Genomic DNA, 21572 nt, shown 5'->3' with positions numbered 1-21572 from the left:
GACTCGATGTATCAATTTAAGATCATCCCGATGGCCCGAGGCCAGATGGTGATCTAACACTGACACACTAAGTCCGAATGGGATAACTATTTTATATTCCAGCTTTTTCAGATTAGACAAAAAACCATTTATAATTCATAAAATCTAGTTAGGAACGCCACACAACCATTATAATATACTTTATATATTACTATATAATGTATACCCTTTATGACCCCTGAACACAATGATTAAACATGAAACCATGTCAATTCGCTCCACTGGCCAATCGGCCCACACCAAATCGCCACTTTCTAAAACATCGCCCACACTTCTTTAACAACTCGCCCCACTTTTGAAAAAGAGTAAAATCCCATTTAACAATCAGTCTGACAACTCACTCATTTACAAAAAGGGTTAAAACCTCATTAAAAAGGTTTGCCAACTCGCCCCACTTATGAAAATATCTTGCTTCCTTTAGGTATATAAAATGACTGATAATTGGTATCCAGTCGACCTAGTGTAGGGGTATGTGTTGATATGCTAAAGGTCTTGAGTTCGAATCCCAGCATAGACTCCGGATTTTGTCTTCATAAATTTTTGATAGATAGCCTTTTCCGTATAAATAATTCTAAGTTTTATAGAGAATTAGACAATCCCGCCAAAATGTCACAGAACAAAGATAAAAGGCAAAACAAAGAAACCCAAGCTTGGGTGATCTGGCAGGGGTTATCCGGCTCAGATCACCCCTGGTAGAACAAAGGAGCTGGGATGTAATTATCTGTTGTTGACACCTGTGGTCAACAGACTAGTATGTAAGAGTAGGAACTCATACGAGTGACATAGATAAACAAAAATATACGGCAAATGGAAATGTTCACTCGATGCAGTTCAAAAACGATACTTATTACTTCTGTTATATGTTCAAACGCTGCGAACGCGGTTCCTACAACCCCTATGATTTAAAAGAGAACCTTCGAAATTTTGGCTGCAAAACATAAAAAAGTTAGCAAACACTTACCAATATACAAACAAATTCAGTATATGATTTCAATTATATTTTTATAGCTATTGGTCACATGCCTAGTTATATCTAGATTTTTTGAAGATTAAAACAACAATGCTACTTTAAATAAACGGATGTCTAACGTAACATTTTTGAACAACTGTTTTAACTTTTATGTAAAGTGACCCTGTTTCTTATTCTCTGATCTTCCTGAATTTAGGTGATAGCTGAGTGACTGGAAATCAGATGGGTATGAGTGACACCTAGGTTTTTAGAATTGGAAGACCCCCAGAATTACTTAAAGTAAGTCAACGATAAACACAAAAATAACCAGGGAATCTATATATATATATATATATATGTAAAGCGATCAGTAGTATTGAAGTCCAAAGATCCAATTTGCCTATGTTATAAATAATTACAAATCAATACTACATTGAGTCAGCAAAACTAGTATGCCTTTGTGGCTTGCTGTTCGGTGCGAGTCAAGGCTCAATGTAAAAACCGTATTTTGATCTTTAATGGTTTAACTTTACAAATTGTGACTTTGGTGGATACTCTTCTCATTTGTACTCATACCCCATCTTCTTATATCTATATACTAAGTTACGTTCAACGGCATTGAGAATTATATGGATAGTATAATTTGATCTTGATTTATTAGGCTGTTAGGCTAGATATAAGTTCAGTATTCGAAATCTACGTAGCCCTTCGTAGTAGCTATGATATTGAACGCACCCACGTTCTTGTGTTAAGTTAAACGATTGATATTGCTATCGTTGCAGTGTTGTATTATTCTGTTGAAAAGTTAGAATAGTTCTTCCTTATAGACTAGTTGAAGTGTGTGTGATGTCTGTATGCTATCTATTACCGAATATGCAAAATAAATAACACCATATCAGTATTTTGATGACAGTATGCACGAACTGGCTAAGGGGTAAATGTGTTAGACATTTTACCCTACGGAAAATATATATGTTGTGTACAAGTTATCATTTTGTACAAATTATAATTTGTACAAAACAATTGTACAAATTATAATTTGTATTTTGACTTTGTACAAATTATAATTTGTACAAAAAGTGCCTGTACAAATTATAATTTGTACAAAATAAGGCTAAATTTCACTTATAACTTGTACAACAATTTATCATATGGATATTGTGATAAAAATGTATTGATACCCACTATAAAAACTGTTCAATGCTATTTTTAAATTCATATTGATTCCTTTATTTTGCCTTGAGGTTATAAATTGAACTCCTGTTCACTGGTGTTTCACATGGTCATTTACAAAAGTAAAAGTTAAGGTGTTAAAAAAATGGCTAGTATTGTTGATCAACAGGATAAATTTTATCAAGAAGTTCAGCAATTTGCTGAGAATAATACATCTAAGCACAACCATCTTTATACTAGGGACAAATTGAATGAGTTAATTTCTAAAGTTAAAAATGCAAAAGAGGCATCGAAGAAAAGTGACCAAGACAGACATTTGCTAAAGAAATATGATATTATTGAAGTTGCAGATATTGAAAAACTCATCAAAAAAGGAGGAAATGGTAAGTTTTGTTTTGTTTTATATGACAAATATAGAAGGGGGTCTGAAATCGAATGTAAACAAAAATCTATCCCATCCTGGAATTTTAATTGATTGATTGATTGTTGGTTGCTTAAGGTTCAGTGGCAAATATTTCATGCATATTCATGACGATGTATCAAAATAATCAAACTATGCAACCTAAAATCGTAACTCTATATGATCACAGTAAATAAGGGTGAACACGTATTATTTAAGGAATTTTAGGTCACAAAACAGACGACAATATGAGCTTAACTATTTCACAGATCTGCTTATATTTATAATATTTGAACAATAATATTGCTTTTAGGGCTCATAACATAATTATCTTCAGAACAAAATACAAGTTTAGCTTTGTGCCATACTCAAAATGGTTTAATTCTTACTTTCAGATGACACCATACTTTACTACTTATCCATTGAGGATATGTATGATATCATAAAAACAGCACATGTTGGGGTCGGTCATGGAGGTCTCCATAAAACTAACAAAGAACTCAAAAAACATTTTGCTAACATTAGCCGGGAAGCAATACGCATATTTACAACCAACTGTGAACAATGTATCTTGAAAAGAAAGCGTTCTGACATATCAAAACTTGTCGTTAAACCTATAATTTCTGCTGACTTCAACTGTAGAGGGCAGGTTGACCTTGTAGACCTTCAATCTGTCCCCGACCAGGAATTTAAATGGATAATGCATTATCAAGATCATCTTACCAAATTTAGTGTGCTTAGAGCTCTGAAATCTAAGAGAGCTGCTGAAGTTGCGTATCAATTACTTGACATTTTTCTTCTCTTTGGTGCACCCCATATCCTCCAAAGCGATAATGGAAGAGAGTTCACTGCACATATAATTACTGAACTTAAATCGTTATGGTCAGAATTAGTAATAGTTCATGGACGACCAAGACATCCCCAAAGTCAAGGATCTGTAGAAAGAGCAAATGCAGACATTAAAGAAATGCTCATATCATGGATGAATGACAATGACACACGACAGTGGTCTGAAGGTTTGCGCTTCGTGCAATTTCAGAAAAATAGATCATATCACAGAGTAATTGATCAATCGCCTTATCATGCTCTGTTTGGTTCTGACCCAAAGATAGGTTTATCTTCATCTTCTTTGCCCAAGGAACTTTTGCCAAATCTTGAAACTGAGGAAGATCTGGAGAAAGTGTTTAAAGAGGTTTCAGAGGAGAACAGTGAAATTGAGATTGATGGAACGGATGAAAACACAGATGCTGAATCGGTAGAATCAGAAAGAGAACTTAACGATTCTGGATCAACAAGTACAACTATTGAAGTAGTATCAGAGGAAGTCGAAACCCCAATCATTCGTGCTAGAAAACGTGCATTGTCTGGCCAACAAATCCAAGCAGATGTCCTTACAAGAAATACAAAACAGAAACTGAGTGAGTTATCTGTTGGAGACAATGTTATTATCCCAATACCACAATATGACCGAGCACCGACCGATCCAAGTAACATACAAGGTGTTGTTGTAGAAGTAGGAAATTTTGGATATCGTGTAGGGACAATAGCTGGTAATTTATCAGGAGTCTTAAGCAGAAACCAACTAGAATCAATTAGTGACTCTTCTTTGTCAGTTACACAAATTCCAGATTTACAACTTTCCCTTAGGGAAGCTGTGAAAAAAATTTCAAAAACTGGTGGACAGGGTTATCTCTCTTGCAAATGTAAAGGCGGTTGTAACAATTCAAAGTGTAAATGTAAAAAGCAAAATGTATTGTGTAATTCGAGGTGTCATGGTTCGCTATCCTGCTCAAACAAATAAGAGCATTATATATTATTGTATAGTATTGTAAATAGAGTTATCAGTGTGTTTCATATTGATTCGTAATTAAAATTGAATTTATTTTTTATCATTTGATTTGAAACTTATTATATTTAAAATATTGTACAAGTTATAAGTGAAATTTAGCCTTATTTTGTACAAATTATAATGTGTACAGGCACTTTTTGTACAAATTACAATTTGTACAAAGTCAAAATACAAATTATAATTTGTACAATTTTTTTGTACAAATTATAATTTGTACAAAATGATAACTTATACACAACATATATATAGAATTAGGACAAGGTAAGTAAACGTTTTATCCTACTTCTTTTAACATGTTTACGGATCGAATGATTCTTTTAGAATGCCGAAAAGTGTTTTCCTATGTTATATAAAGGCAGCAGTAGTAAACCGCTGTTCGAAATTAATAAATCGATTGAGAAAAAAAAACAAATCCGGTTTACAAATTAAAACTGAGGGAAACACGTCAAATGTAAGAGGTGAAACGACACTACAGAAACACAACATTATACTATTTTCAAAATTTCAAGAAGGATTAATAAATTCATAAATACAAATAAATGTCCTTTGCAAACGAATGAGATATACTGAATCCTTTAAAATTTCATATTTGAATGACCTAAAATAGAATAAAAGAATAAATATCGACCATATTCAAGATAGGCAATAAACTCAGCCATTCGCCGATGAGAAGCATAGTACAAAGCGAAACAGTAATTACTGTATGATAGCAATGGCTAAAATTCTTTTGATATTCCAAGCAACCAAAAAACAATATCGACCATTGTATCATCCAAAGACTCCCATTTAATCCCAAGGTGCTACCAAAGGATTGAAATGTGTCGAGTTATGATACCAGGGTCAATATGGAAAAGGGCATATTTTAATCTATAATAATCTAACATATACTAATTCTAATCTACAGTTTGAATACTTAAATCTTGTTAATGTCTAGTTTTCTTTACGTGAAATGTTCTTTATATCTTTAATACATTACTCTACCATTTAAATTAATTTTGACAAAACGATCATCTTCCTCGTTGGTCTTTGTTGTTAGGAATTGTGAATTACATTTAAAATTACCAAAACAGGGGACTGTTGGATAGCAATATGGTCACTGTTGGTCTTCTTCTTCAGTAAAACCGTTGTCAAAAAAGGGCGTGTATTTAGTTGTGAAGGATGCATGTATATATAAAAATGAAGATGTGGTATGATTGCCTAAGAGACAACTCTCCGCAAGAGCCTAAATGACACAGAAATTAACAACTATAGGTCACCGTACGGTCTTCAAAAATGAGCAGCATTGTATAGTCAGATTGGTGACATTCAATTCGATCATCGGCCTCGTGTAGCAATAGTGCCACGACCTCTGCACGTAAAGATCCTTCTTACAAATCTTTGAGGGCGCACTACGTTTGCGCGCATTTGGGGATTAAAATATTTTACGTTTGCGCGCAGCTTTTGATTACATTTTCGCGCATTCATTTTACAGGTAATCTCATGTAAAATAATAATTCATATATATTAAATTATAAATGACTATACTTTATTGGTATTTTCATAATAGATATGATTATCAATTATAAATTTTGAAAATAGTTTGTTAATTCAAATCATATATTGTTCATATTGAATTCTAAAATCAATTTAAAACCCCTTTTTATCTTAAGTTCAAGTTATGATAAATGGGCTATGTCACAGATTTCTTAAAGTTTTGTCTACACCTTTGACTTGTTGAATTGTATCTGAAAATCGAAAAAAAATATGCGGCTTTATCTCCTTTTCCCTGTCCAAGAAGAGACTTAGACTAACGGAAGGGGTACTGATAATTGTAAATAATTGAACAAATTGATAAACAAATAAGTATTATGACCTGTACTTCCCTAAAATATTATTGATTGAATTCTTTCAAAATAGGTGCCTTAGGAGACTTAAGCTAACGGGAGGGGTACTGATACTTGTAAATAATTGAACAAATTAATAAATAATAAAGTATTATGAACTGTATTTTACCTTAGTTTACCTGTCAAAAAAATGCACGCAAATGTAAGCAAAAGCGATTTTTGCGCGCAAATGTAGTGGTAATGCGCGCAAACGTCATGCAACGATCTCTGTATGCGGCCACTTTGCAAGACTAAACTGCAGTTCCTTTGCAATATACCCTCTTGTTTAAATGTTAGAGAGTCCAAATTGTCCGCTATACATCCAACGTTTGATTCAACGTTAACTTATACTGAACTGATATTGACATTTTTTTAATTTACCGTTACTGTTTACATCTGTTAGGTCTTTGCAAATGTATTTATTATTCAAAATGCTAAGGATTTTCTTATCCCAGACATGCATGGATTACCTAAGCCGTATTTAGCACAACATGTTTTTAGAATCTTGGTCCCACAATGCCCTCAACTTTATATTTGGTTGGCGTTATAACTATGTTGATCTAGGAATCACTGATGAAACGCGTCTGGCGTATCAAGTTATAAGCCTGGTACCAAAGATTTGTATATTACTTGGTTTATTCATTGAAAAAGAAAGATATCGAATCTAACAGTTTTTTACGCTTCTTCAGTTTGAATTTCACATGCATAGAATATACATAAACAAAAGAAAGAACAGTTTCTACTTTATGATTTGTCATTAACACACATTTTCATTTAATGTTGAACAATCAAGTATTTGTGTCAAGTTGGCCAAATTATTTATTTCACATCAACTTATATTCTTAAAAAAAGCACAAATAATTTAAATAATACAAATAATACAAATAATACTAATGCAACAATTACTGCAGCTGCTATTAATGCCACACATGGGTTGGAAAGATTAGGCACACATTTCCCGTTCTTGGTTTGACGATGCTCATAGTCCTGATCTGTTGGTTCTGCAGTCAAAAGCTATAAAAAAAAGCATAAAAGGGTGACTGTGCGGTATTGGCTTTGCTCATTGTAGAAGGGCGTACGGTGACCTATAGTTGTCACTGATATAACCAATAGAGAGAGAGGCGAGTTTATCATTTCCTTTGTAGCATATTGTGTTATAAAATCGAAACTACTGATTTTTATACGACCGCAAAAATTGAAAATTTTTTGGTCTTATATTGGAATGACGTTGTTGTCGTCGTCTGCGTCGTCGTCGTCGTCCGAAGACATTTGGTTTTCGCACTATAACTTTAGTATAAGTAAATAGAAATCTATGAAATTTGAACACAAGGTTTATGACTACAAAAGGAAGGTTGGGATTGATTTTGGGATTTTTGGTCCCAACAGTTTAGGAATTAGGGGCCAAAAAGGGCCCAAATAAGCGTTTTCTTGGTTTTCGCACTATAACTTTGGTTAAAGTAAATAAACATGTATAAAATTTTGATACAAGGTTTATGACCACAAAAGGAAGGTTGGGATAGATTTTGGGAGTTTTAGTTCCAACAGTTTAGGAATTAGGGGCCAAAAAAGGGCCCAAATAAGCATTATTCTTTTTTTTTTGCACAATAACTTTAGTATTATAAGTAAATAGAAATCAATGAAATTTAAACACTAGGTTTATGACCATAAGAGGGAGGTTGGGAGTTTTGGTCCCAACAGTTTAGGAATAAGGGGCCCAAAGGGTCCAAAATTAAACTTTGTTTGATTTCATCAAGAATTGATTAATTGGGGTTCTTTGATGTGCCGAATCTAACTGTGTATGTAGATTCTTAATTTTTGGTCCCGTTTTCAAATTGGTCTACATTAAGGTCCTAAGGGTCCAAAATTAAACTTAGTTTAATTTTAACAAAAATTGAATACTTTGGGTTTTTTGATATGCTGAATCTAAAAATGTACTTAGATGTTTGATTATTGGCCCAGTTTTCAAGTTGCTCCAAATCGGGGTCCAAAATTAAACTTTGTTTGATTTCATTAAAAATTGAATAAATGGGGTTCTTTGATATGCAAAATCTAACTGTGTATGTAGATTCTTAATGTTTGGTCCCGTTTTCAAATTTGTCTACATTAAAGTCCAAAGGGTCCAAAATTAAACTTAGTTTGATTTTAACAAAAATTGAATTCTTGGGCTTCTTTGATATGCTGAATCTAAACATGTACTTAGATTTTTGATTATGGGCCCAGTTTTTAAGTTGGCCCAAATCAGGATCCAAAATTATTATATTAAGTATTGTGCAATAGCAAGAAATGTTCAATTGCACAGTATTCAGCAATAGCAAGAAATCTTCAATTGCACAGTATTGTGCAATAGCAAGAAATTTTCAATTGCACATTATTGTGCAATAGCAAGAAATCTTCAATTGCACAGTATTGTGCAATAGCAAGTATTTTCAATTGCACAGCATTGCACAATAGCAAGAAATATCTAATTGCACAATATTGCGCAATAGCAAGAAATTTTCAATTGGAGTTATCTTTCTTTGTCCAGAATAGTAGTTGAATCAACTTAAATCATTTTTTTATACAATATACAATGTATATTCACTTTTACTACCAACTGATAAATTAAAACAATCTTTACCATTCAGTGATAACAAGCACTTTTTTTTACATTTTAATATTTTATGATGTATTTAAATGAGTAGTTATTGTTGCAAACTCCATTAGAAATTTGAATTGAGATCAGTTTTGAAATAAGGGAAAGGGGGATGTGAAAAAAAATGGGGGGGGGGTAAATTTTTCTCATTTCAGATTTCATAAATCAAAAGAAAATTTCTAGTGAATTGTTCAAAGGCAAAAAAATTTTAAGTTCACTAGACCACATTCATTCTGTGTCAGAAACCTATGCTGTGTCAACTATTTAATCACAATCCAAATTTAGAGCTGAATCCAGCTTGAATGTTGTGTCCATACTTGCCCCAACCGTTCAGGGTTCAACCTCTGCGGTCGTATAAAGCTGCACCCTGCGGAGCATCTGGTTTGTTGTTGAAATAAATAATTTTATACAAACTTAGAAGGTCTCGTATGAATCCTACTAAGACAACTATCTATAAAGACAAAATTGTTGGCATGACACGGGTTATGTTCTTCTCATATATGTTATGATGGTATGATACTAAACCCCTAACGGGAAGGATTGTGCCTGATGTTCATATGATGAAATCATAATATTTCAGTCAGTTTAATTGAAGTCTGGAGCTGGCATGTCAGTTAACTGCTAGTAGTCTGTTGTTATTTATGTATTATTGTCATTTTGTTTATTTTCTTTGGTTACATCTATGACATCAGACTCGGACTTCTCTTGAACTGAATTTTAATGTGCGTATTGTTATGCGTTTACTTTTCTACATTGGTTAGAGGTATAGGGGGAGGGTTGAGATCTCACAAACATGTTTGGGGAGGGTTGAGATCTCACAAACATGTTTAACCCCGCCGCATTTTTGCGCCTGTCCCAAGTCAGGAGCCTCTGGCCTTTGTTAGTCTTGTATTATTTTAATTTTAGTTTCTTGTGTACAATTTGGAAATTAGTATGGCGTTCATTATCACTGGACTAGTGTATGTTTGTTTGGGGGCCAGCTGAAGGACGCCTCCGGGTGCGGGAATTTCTCGCTACATTGAAGACCTGTTGGTGACCCTCTGCTGTTGTTTTTTATTTGGTCGGGTTGTTGTCTCTTTGACACATTCCCCATTTCCATTCTCAATTTTATAACACTGCCTGTCTGTGAACAATTTTAACAGTTTTCAACTACGAACAGAACTCATACCGTATAGTGAGATATAAACAAATTCATCATAGATACCAGGACTATCTAGAAAAAACAAACATACATGAAAAAAGAATCTTAAGTCATAAAGGGATTTAGCATTCACAAAACCCATCATATTCTATATATGTCTGTGTCAAACCATATACTATTCATCAAATCAATATTTTCAAGAATGACCCCAAAAGATAAAAAATTGATTACTTTGGTGAATTTTCTGAATCTTTTTAAAATTAGTTATTTCATTCAAGCAATTACTCTAGGGAAAGGGCTCTAACTGGACAAGAAAGAAAGATAAAATCGTGAAAATTGAACTTGACCTGTAACTTTCCATGATAAAACAATACACAAAATATCAAATCAATATCTTCAAGTATGAAGAAAAACAGTCTGGAAAACTGATTTTCCGGACTGATAGATGGACAGAAAGCGGACAGACTGAAGTCGCCAAGGGACTAAAACGGGTAATTGGGTAACAAGTTATACGATAAGTTATCTATGTAGGCTTTGAACTCACTGAATATGTCATACAAATAGAATTTCCTTCTTAATAAAAGTTCAAGTGGAAGAAATATTCTGTAATATTTTTTTTATACAAATAAAACAGTTTTAAGATTTTTAATAATTGTTGTTCAAGAATAAGGTTTACAGAACTTATGTTCTAGCGGGAGCAATAAGTTTAATGATGTAATGTATTCAATATAATATATAGGTTATAGACTTTACTTCTAGTAAGTGTAAGCCAAATCAAATTTAGATGTTATGTGTTCTAAATAGGCTAGTAGACGGATGGTACATGTATATAGTAAGTCGGACGCAATGGGTATATATAAGGGCCCTATGTTTCAGTGTTGAGATATGGAGAATACAATTAAATAAAGTGATATGAACAGTACTATCAATTGATGCAAAGAAATATTTGATTAAGCTCAATGACGCTAGTTACAACTGTACGGATCCAGAACGTTTCATAAAAAAGGGGGGGTTCCAGTCATGCTTTTAATGAATCCCTATATAACCAACCAAATCATTCCCACGAAAGGTGGTGTCCGGGTCCCCCAGACGCCCTGGATTCGCATATGGTCGCTGTAATAAATATAAGACGTGTAATATCCGTAACTTATAACTTGGTAGGTGTCCAAACCAACTCAATGTATAAATCTAACCTGTCTCATGAGCCGCAGTACAGGTACATCTAAGGAAGGAATAATGGTATCTTCATATGTCATGTTTGGATCTATATCCGGACAGTAATTCTTGATTCTTGCAAAACGATTCTTTGGAATTCCAAGCGCCCTCATGAATTCCCTTTCTCTCTTCAAAACTCTTTGATCTCTTGATTTATATTTGTCTGCTTGCGTGAGTACACCATATAAGGTTATATCTACAAAAAGAAATTTAGATATCAAAACAACCTTTAAATCGTTGTTTCTATTGTGTTTTTGTTAATTTTTTTAATAAAGCTACGTAACGAGATCTGATTAGTCAATCCCTCTCCAAAAGATTTCTACAGTTTGCTCTTGTGTGGAATTGTTCCGGCTTAGTTTGGGTTGGATCACAAGAATGTTAAACATCATTACGTTCTTCAGGTACATGTACCTATCCCAAGACAGGAACTTGTTATCATGTGATTGTCGTTGGTAGCTGTCTTTCATATAATGTGCATTAGTTTTTCGGTCATTGTTCGTTGTAATTTTCAGGTCATTGAGTGACCTGTAATGCTAACATCGATATCATTTTAGTCTTAATAGATAGTAACTGTTGGCAATCATGCCATGTCTTCTGGGTTTCTTTTTAAATCATTGTTATTTCATGCAACCATTTTTAGATTGTGTGTAGAATGACTATGGTGAACATACCCCTCTCTCTGTTTGTAATATCAGAGACAGCTTCAAACAAACTTTCTGGTAATTGCTGGTGTGGATTTGCCGAACAAACAACAATAATTCTATTCACTCGGAGATACTCTTCCCTATTCAAAATAACTGAAAAATCTAGATATTTCCAAAAAGGATTCGAGAACTTGCTGTCTTGTTTTTTATAAATACCAAAATAATGTTCACCAAAATACTTTTCTCTGACAGCATTAACACCATAGAGTTCTCCAAAATTTCTAACTTCATTAAGTTCTTCGTCTTCTCCCAGCTTTCCGCAAAAAACAATACGTAAAAGTTCTTTATTCAAAGGAGTGTTCTCATCCTCAAAACCTGTCATATCAAGAAACGTTGGCAAAAGATATTCATCAATGTCTGTGTAGTAGACTTTCTTTTGGAAACTGAAATACAAGGTAAAGTACATTTTGTTATTAATAGTCAAAAAGGAAAAGAAAGAGGTTGGTGTCCTCACCGGATACGTTTTTTTTAATAACGGTAAATGTGTTTGATTTCTTTTCGTCGGGGAAGGGCTAGGATCATTTAGTTTTTTTTCAGATTGTCAAATGTAGTGTTACATATGCTACATGGTTTACTAATTGTTGGAGACCAACATTTGTTTTTAAAATCACAGTCTAACCTGTATATAAAGATTTTAAACATAAAAGCACCCCACCACACTTTGTAAATATCTGTGAGAATATTTGTTTCAGCATGAAACCTATTTATCCAAAGCGGGAGTGCTCCAATATAAATTTATAACAGCGGATTATACCTGTAAAGAACAAAAAAAATGGTTACTTTTCCCCTTACTTATAAAATATTCCTTATCAAAAATGTTCGTTGTTAGAATAAAGTACAAAGAACTTCTGAAGGATTTGCCTTCAACTGCAATTATATTGTATGCTGGCGAAACAAAACTATCCATAGCCGCTGCATGTTTATGCACCTGAACTGATTGATTGAGGGGCCTGTCGTTCAGCAGTTATCCTTTGTTGATGTTGTTCATTGGTATTTTCCCGTTTCGATATACATAATATATAAATTAGATCGTTGGTTTTCCTGTTCGAATTGTGTACGCTAATAATTTTAGGGTCCTTTATAGCCTGCTGTTTGGTTTGTATCAAAGCCCTGTGTAAAAGGCCGTACTTTGACCTGTGTTTGTTATTATCAGGTTGAGAACAACCCTCCCTCAGACAAGGGGTCATTTTACTGGTGTAGAAATAGAAATACCAAGAATTTGTATAGTTCTTCTATACAAAACATTTGAAAACTTGGAATTTTGTACTCAAAAAGAGGAGAGTTCCATCATATTTTAAACAAATTTTTCTAAAAGAGGGGTCCACTTATTTTGAATAATATTAAACTGTTAAAGTAAATGTGTTAACATGGTTAAAGTCCAGGAATATTACAAAATTCTTGGACATGTTTTGACCATTTAATACCAGATAGATACAATGTAGATATATAGTTCTTTGAGAAAATATGAGCCCTTTTGTACAAACAAATATATTATAACTTATATTGATCCCTCATAAAACATGTAAAAGGGATATTTATAACATTAAGGGGTTGTCCCCAAACTGATTATGACCTGGATGGAGAATTGTCTCATTGTCAGTCACACATACATAGACCTGATTTAATTATTTCTTGGTGAACAGGGAAAAAATACTTCAGAAATTAAAGAAATGTCAAAGTACAAGTGATAAATCAAGCTTTAATATTGTCAAAACCTACTATTTTATGTTTACAAAAAAAAAATTATAATCGCTCGCCTTTACTTTTCAAGCTTCGCCTCAAAAATTTGCAAATTAAATATTTTTTTATTAAAATTTTCAAATCGCTCGCTCGCCCCAAATTTTGGAGTCCAAAAATCCGTAGAACAAGAAATTAAATTGGTGTGGCCTAAGCAAAATTAATCATTCTCTACATGTGACATCAGTCGTGTTGCTCAAGGTATTACAAATCCGGCAAACAGTGTACAATCCGGTACAAATGTACCTGTTATAAAGATAAATTAAATGATAAAAGACATATGCAATCAAATACAGACCAGTCAAAGTCTTTAAAACAAGTTGCTCTTTAAAATAAAACCTGCAATACGTGAATCTTATAACTTTTTTTATGTTGATTATTATTTCAACTAGTACTGATTTGTAAATTATATCTCAGTGTTTTCCTTATCATATGTGCGAAGGATAAATTTTCATTGGGCATGTTGAGAGTGTCGTTAAATATAAAGTGAGGAAATAAAAAATGTTTTTATTCTAATATTCATTTCTGGATGGTGTTAGCTTTCATTTCTAACAATGTGAAAGGTCTAACTACTACCAATGGGTGACACTCACTGTTTTAGGGATTTTATTGGTAGAGGTAATATTTCACCTAGAAACCCATGGTAATTTTATCTACGTTTCTTTTTGATAAAACATATTTTAGAGCAAGTACGATAATTTGTTTCATGGAATGGAGAAGGTTATTTCTACCAAATAAGACAAAAAGCTCCATGATAATTATTTTATATTGTGCCATAAAACCATGTTCCATATTAGAAATTGGTTTGGGTCCAGCTAATATATTCAATTTGCTGCTTTTATATGTATACTTAATCATGAGCCTGGGTTTTTTTTGTTGCTTATTATCGCGTCTGTTTTTCGTTGTTTTGTATAGAGATGTTGCAATTGATATGTATATCAATTTGAGGCCATTAACCTTACTTTGCTAAGTCTCAACATTCAACGCAAAGGTTATTGAAAAGTTCTCTCTTTGGTAAGCATAGTTTACCAAATGTTATATAATCATATCAGTTGCAGGATGATTCTATTATTATGAAATGCGGTTCCTTCAATCAATGGGTTATACCCATACCACATAGTTAGCTATACAAGGCTCCGAAATATCAATTGTTAAAAAAAAACGAACTAGATAACTAACACCCTTATGTATGTTAAAAATAATGAACGAAAAACAGTATACAGCAAAAAACGACAAACACTGAATAACAGTCTTCTTAATACTGTATGTCATGGCTTACAAACATTTATTTTATAACTCAAATATATAACCTTTTCAGTCTCCTTGTTATTTGCTTATCTCTCCTACCGAATTCTCCATATTTGGCGTGTTCAGTCCAACAGTCATGGCTGAAAGCAGCAAATATGGTATTAAGAGATGACGATTTTCCACATCCGGGAGGTCCAATGACAGCAATCACCAGTGTTTTTTTCCCTTGTCCTACCTTACCGGCTTTTCCTTTACAGTTCCACAGCAATTCTTGTTTACGATCAAAATGCTTGTCTTTTCTAGGATCCCTTGTAACATATATCGGATTGTCATCTGAATCGCTATCAGAGAAGCTACGATTACAGAAATCACCCATCTACAGAAAAAGAACAAAATATTGCTGTTAGGATAAAATAATTTAATTTTGAATGTAACGCGTCTTCTGATTGGTTGACGTTATTTTGTTATCAGCCCATAGACATAATTTAGTCTTGTGACCGTGATGTCATCAACGTTTTTTCATGGTTTTCTACGTTTTGAAATGGAATTTAGAATTAAATTATAAAAAATGACTGTAATATTTTTTTCTGTCTATTCAAAATAACATAAAAAATGTGGTGCACACTGTTAAATAACCCGCTACGCGCGTTATTCAGTGTGCACCAAATTTTTTATGTTATTTCTTCATAGACAGAAAAAAATATGACAGTCATTACTTATAATACATTATCACTAGTACAGTATGATATGTTGTCTTTAACAGTAGGTCACACAGAATGACATTGTAAAAAGTAAAACACAAAAATACTGAACTCCGAGGAAAATTCAAAAAGGAAAATCAAAAATCAAAAGGCAAAATCAAAAGTCCAAACACATCAAACGAATGGATAACAACTGTCATATTCCTGACTTGGTACAGGCATTTTCTAATGTAGAAAATGGTGGATTGAACCTGGTTTTATAGCTAGCTAAACCTCTCACTTGTATGACAGTCGCATCAAATTCCATTACATTGTCAACGATGCATGAACAAAACAAACATACTCAAAGAGTAAAAATGTCAAAAATAGGGGTACAACAGTCAATATTGTGTTATCATCTTAATATCACTACATAAACAAGTGTATAAGTGTCATTATACAAATATAGCCTTTGTATGAGGTCGATACAAGGATATATTGACCTGCAAGAAGTATATTGACTGAGGACAAAGTCCGGGGTCGATATACTTCTTTAGGTCGATATATCCTGTATTGACCTCATACAAAGGCTATATTTGTTATATTATTAATTCCCGACCATATTTGTATCAAAATCGACATTTGATTTTGTTGGGATTTTATAGATATCTTATTGTCTCCTTGACAATAACAACATATTAGTTGTTATTTCAATTGCTTATTGTTTGTTTGTTTGTCATCTTATGTATTTGAAGATTCTTTTCGTCAAATAATCGATATCATTTGTTTCAAAACGTTTAAGATCGTTTAACAATATTCTACATGACGTCACAAAGTATATCGGTTTTTAGATATTCTAAAAATAACCGTGCAATATGCTTTTTGCTGTGCAATATGCTTTTTGTTGTCCGCCTTCGAAAATATAGTTTAACATGTGACTATCCCTAAACGAATCAAATTTGTTAAAATATACGAATTAATAATATTAAAGTATAATATCATGAGTGTGTAAAAAACTACGAGACAGTCTATAAGGATTATTTACTACATATAAGTGATTGTTTAGTAATATACGGTTATTGCATGAATATTGGGGAATATTGTCCCGAGTAGAATTTTATATTGCACGAGCTTGCGAGTGCATTATATGTTCTACGAGGGACAAGATTCCCCATTTTGCATGCAATAACCCTTTTATTGTATAGAAATATAATATTTTAAAGTAGAAATTTGTTGAAACTAAGATTTTGTCGTTGATGACATCATGAATTTTGAAGATTTATTGCACTAGGGCAATAATAGAATTTATCATATACTTAGCATTGATATGATAGCTTTTGCATATGTGTAATGAGCAGAAGTACACAAGCCATAATTTCCCACCCGTGCTGATAACCCATATCAGGTGCATCTCGTGCACAAAACCCATAATAGTGCCTCTCGTTCAAGTTACTTCCGGTGTTTCCGGTATCGGTTGTTTACTTTTCCATTGTGATGTCAGATATTTTTATGACGACGTCGAAATTTACGGGAACTTTTGTGGGGATAGTTTAGTACTTGCTAACAAATGTCACTGACAAGTATGAATCAATTTATGGTACAACAAACATGGGGTAATAGTTTCAAAATGCCTCTACCATAAATATATATGGAGGTAGCGATGCTGTTGTTGGACAATTATAGTATATTTGATACATAATTGAACTTCTTTATAAAGTTTTTGACTGTTTTAGTTATTGCATTTCTTTATTTTCCTTACATAAAACTATTGTCGGAAGAATATGATAAAGCGATTAATACATGGCCTTTTCCATATCAGCCTGGGTATCATCTCTCGACCCATATCAGCACCTCGACTCCGTCTCGGGCTGATATGGGGGTCTCGGGATGATACCCAGGCTGATATGGAAAAGGCCATGTATTAATCTCTATTTATTGCACGCTAACTTGGTTATTTTCTGTTGGAAATATTATATTGCTATGCAATAAATCAAATTACCCACAGGCTATTACATGTATGGAATGAACTTTCAATCTTCTGCATATACATTTTGGGATACTGTTTAGTAAATGTTATAATAAATAGTTAAATGTAAAATTATTTTCACCTATGAATGTGTTGTTGACTATAGCTAGTTTACTACTATTTTACAGTCACAGTTGATTTTGTTTTAAAATTAGGATAAAGGGTATCTTATGTGTATTGAATAAAATCCCGTCATTGCAAAATCGTAAGTATAAGTTATTGATTCAGTATTATTTATTTACTCACATGAAACAAACCGGGGTGTGGTATTCAGTACGTAGGAGAAACTGGACGATATTTATCTAAACGCACTCAAGAACATCTGTATCGTTTTAAAAGACCCAATAAATTCAAAAGTATCATTTACCAACACCTTAAGAAGCACAACCATCCTTTTAAATATTTAGCAGTTCAACCTTTAGAAGTAGTAAATAAGCAGCCTGGTGAATCGCATTCAAAGTTTGTACGATCACGGAAAATAATTGAATTAAATTGGATTAAAAAATTACAGACAGTTTACCCTCTCGGTCTAAATGATAATATCATGGGAATTGGTAATATATCTAGAACCAATTCCGTTAACATTTTGGATATAGTTTCTAAAACTGTTCGTAAAAAACGTTCTCATGGTCGTAGAACAAATCGCAATCAAAGAAGATTTCGGGCCAATCATACCAATATTTCGGACCTAATTTCTATTTCAAAAAACAACGGCAGACATTATCTGTTAACAAAACTCTGTTCGTTACCGGTTAATAAGTTAAATAAAATTTTTGAGGATTGCAACACAATTTCATATAGCAGTCCTAAGTATGAAATTGTTCAAATTATTATGGCATATTGTTATTCTAAATTATTTCCCAAAATTGATCGCCCTGAAGATCATAAAAAACATTTTATTAAAATTAAGTATGTCAATAAAGGCTTTGATTTTGTAATTATTGCCGGTATATTTAACGACCATTCTGTTAAAGAACAAATTCCTGGATATTTTGACAATACTGAGCTACCTCTTATTTGTTATATTTACAAGAAATCTACCCGGAAATTTGTGTTTAATTATAGTCAATTGTGTAAAGATGTTAATATCAGTGAAAATACACCCACTTCATGTAATTGCAGTAATTCCGAATATATTTATGGCCCCATTTCCCATGTTATAACAGGAGATCTTAACATCGTTCAAGACCGAGAGTTAAAATCATTCCTGAGTAAAGGACCTAAATATCGTCCCCCGTCAATTATTAATTGGAATGAGTGTCGTAATATCATCCACGACTCACTCCATACTTACTGTATGAAATGGATAAAACGGGAAAAAGCTGATAAAAAATCTTTGGACTCTTTTTTTTAATTCAGTAATGAAGATAGTTGATATACGTATTCAACATTTTAAAGAACATTTTACTATAAACCCTTACAACAATAAACCTATTTCTCGTATCAAACATAAACTAAAAGAACTAGCCAAGGAATTTGTTTTTGTCCCGGCAGATAAAGCTGCTAATAATATTATTATTGTTTGACGTAAATTTTACATTGAGGTTCTGAAAAAGGAAATCACCAATTCACCAACATTCCAACTGACTCCATTTTCAGAAAACGAAATCTGTAACAAACATAAACTTTTAGGCACCGCTTTACAAGCAGAGCCAAATACAATGAAAGTCCCAACTATGTATTGGCTTCCGAAGCTACACAAAACCCCTTACAAATATAGATTTATTTCGTCTTCAAGCCATTGTTCAACTACTAAATTGTCTATTCTTCTTACCAGCACACTTGGTACAATTAAAAACCTGATAATAAATTGTTCAAATAAGGCCTTCGAAAATAGTGGAATAAATTACTTTTGGAGTGTCAAGAACTCGTTGGAAGTACTTGATAAATTGCATGCTTATATTGGTGATTTTGAATCTGTTCAAAGTTTTGATTTTTCTACCCTGTATACCACATTGCCTCACATTCTCATTAAGAAAAAATTCACACACCTAATTAAATGGGCATTTAAAAAATCAGAATGTGAATATATATGTTCAAACTCTTTTAGGTCATTTTTTAGTAGCAATAAACAAAAAAACTATGTTAATTGGACATGCTTTGATACTATATATGCCCTTGAATTTTTACTAGATAACATTTTTGTTCGCTTTGGGGATTCCGTATATCGTCAGATTATCGGAATTCCAATGGGGACTAACTGTGCACCACTTATTGCGGACCTGTTTTTGTATTGTTATGAGTTACAATTTATGACAAAAATAAGCAAAGACCCATCGAAACAACATCTGATAAACAAATTTAATAATACTTTTAGATATTTGGATGATATTTTGGCTCTCAATAATGACGACTTCAGTATGTATATTAATGAAATTTATCCTGTTGAACTTACTTTAAATAAAGCTAATACTAACAATGACCACTGCCCTTTTCTCCATCTTGATATCTATATCACTAATGGAAAGCTGAATACTAAAATTTATGATAAAAAGGATGATTTTTCATTTCCTATCGTTAATTATCCGTTTTTAGATGGTGACGTTCCCTTGTCACCATCTTACGGTGTTTATATATCTCAACTTGTACGATTCGCTCGTGTATGTAACAATGTTTTAGATTTTAACGAGAGAAATTTATGTATTACTGAAAAATTATTACACCAGGGTTTTCGATATCACAAACTAGTCAAAACATTTACTAAATTTTATCATCGGTATAAAGACATTATTCGTAAATATAGCTCAACATGCAGACTTTTAATACGTTCAGGTATTTCACATCCAATTTTTTATGGTAATATTCTTTATAAAGCACAAAGGTGTCAGTATTCACCTCAGAAACTTACAAAACCTTTGAATAGACTTATTAAGAAGGGATATAATTACGATACTGTTGTCAAGTCATTAAAGATTGCATATTTTGGCGTTAATATTGAGTCATTGATAAGGTCTTTGCATCGGAACTAAACACATTTATTCTAAAAACAGTTGTTGGCATGACACGGGTTATGTTCTACTCATATATGTTATGATGGTATGATACTAAACCCCTAACGGGAAGGATTGTGCCTGATGTTCATATGATGAAATCATAATCTTTCAGTCAGTTTAGTTGAAGTCTGGAGCTGGCATGTCAGTTAACTGCCAGTAGTCTGTTGTTATTTATGTATTATTGTCATTTTGTTTATTTTCTTTGGTTACATCTTCTGACATCAGACTCGGATTTCTCTTGAACTGAATTTTAATGTGCGTATTGTTATGCGTTTACTTTACTACATTGGTTAGAGGTATAGGGGGAGGGTTGAGATCTCACAAACATGTTTAACCCCGCCGCGTTTTTGCGCCTGTCCCAAGTCAGGAGCCTCTGGCCTTTGTTAGTCTTGTATTATTTTAATTTTAGTTTCTTGTGTACAATTTGGAAATTAGTATGGCGTTCATTATCACTGGACTAGTATATATTTGTTTAGGGGCCAGCTGAAGGACGCCTCCGGGTGCGGGAATTTCTCGCTACATTGAAGACCTGTTGGTGACCCTCTGCTGTTGTTTTTTATTTGGTCGGGTTGTTGTCTCTTTGACACATTCCCCATTTCCATTCTCAATTTTATTATATTACTATATATTTTCTTTAGTTCATGCATTTTGTAGGTATGCCATATTTGCATTTCGAAAATTGTACTGAAGTTATGAACTACTTAATAGGTTGTTATAGTTAGTGACGAATCAACAATGACTGCCATATTCATGCTTCAGTAGTTCGTTATATTCTGATAATTTTGTTGGTTGATTTGTTTGATACTTGAACTTGATACTAATGCGTGTGGGGGCAAGTTTTTTTTCCTCTCAAAGTTAATAATGCCGTATGGGGGTCTACATTTGCTTCAATCGTCGTAATTTGAGTTCTTGTGAATAGTTGTC

General features: G+C 33.0%; 1 protein-coding gene across 2 annotated transcripts in view; it reads right to left on the bottom strand.

The window, feature by feature from the left end:
- Window positions 1-21572, bottom strand: part of LOC143042148 (uncharacterized) — a 40250-nt gene that overhangs the window by 15079 nt on the left and 3599 nt on the right. Inside the window, exons 2-5 of one of the 2 annotated variants that reach the window (XM_076214403.1) lie at window positions 15012-15325; window positions 11932-12347; window positions 11239-11456; window positions 6891-7286 (exon numbers count right to left, since the gene is read on the bottom strand). In XM_076214403.1, the coding sequence (XP_076070518.1) occupies window positions 7107-7286; window positions 11239-11456; window positions 11932-12347; window positions 15012-15325 (1128 nt within the window). In that variant the 3' untranslated portion in view covers window positions 6891-7106. Of the gene's footprint in view, window positions 1-6890; window positions 7287-11238; window positions 11457-11931; window positions 12348-15011; window positions 15326-21572 lie in introns of those variants that run through there. The other variant, XM_076214405.1, reaches the window with a different exon arrangement.

This window comes from Mytilus galloprovincialis, chromosome 8, assembly GCF_965363235.1.
Source record: "Mytilus galloprovincialis chromosome 8, xbMytGall1.hap1.1, whole genome shotgun sequence".
In the NCBI taxonomy this organism is placed as follows: domain Eukaryota; kingdom Metazoa; phylum Mollusca; class Bivalvia; order Mytilida; family Mytilidae; genus Mytilus; species Mytilus galloprovincialis.
Note: the sequence above shows the minus strand (reverse complement) of the source record. Positions and strands in the feature narration are given on the sequence as shown.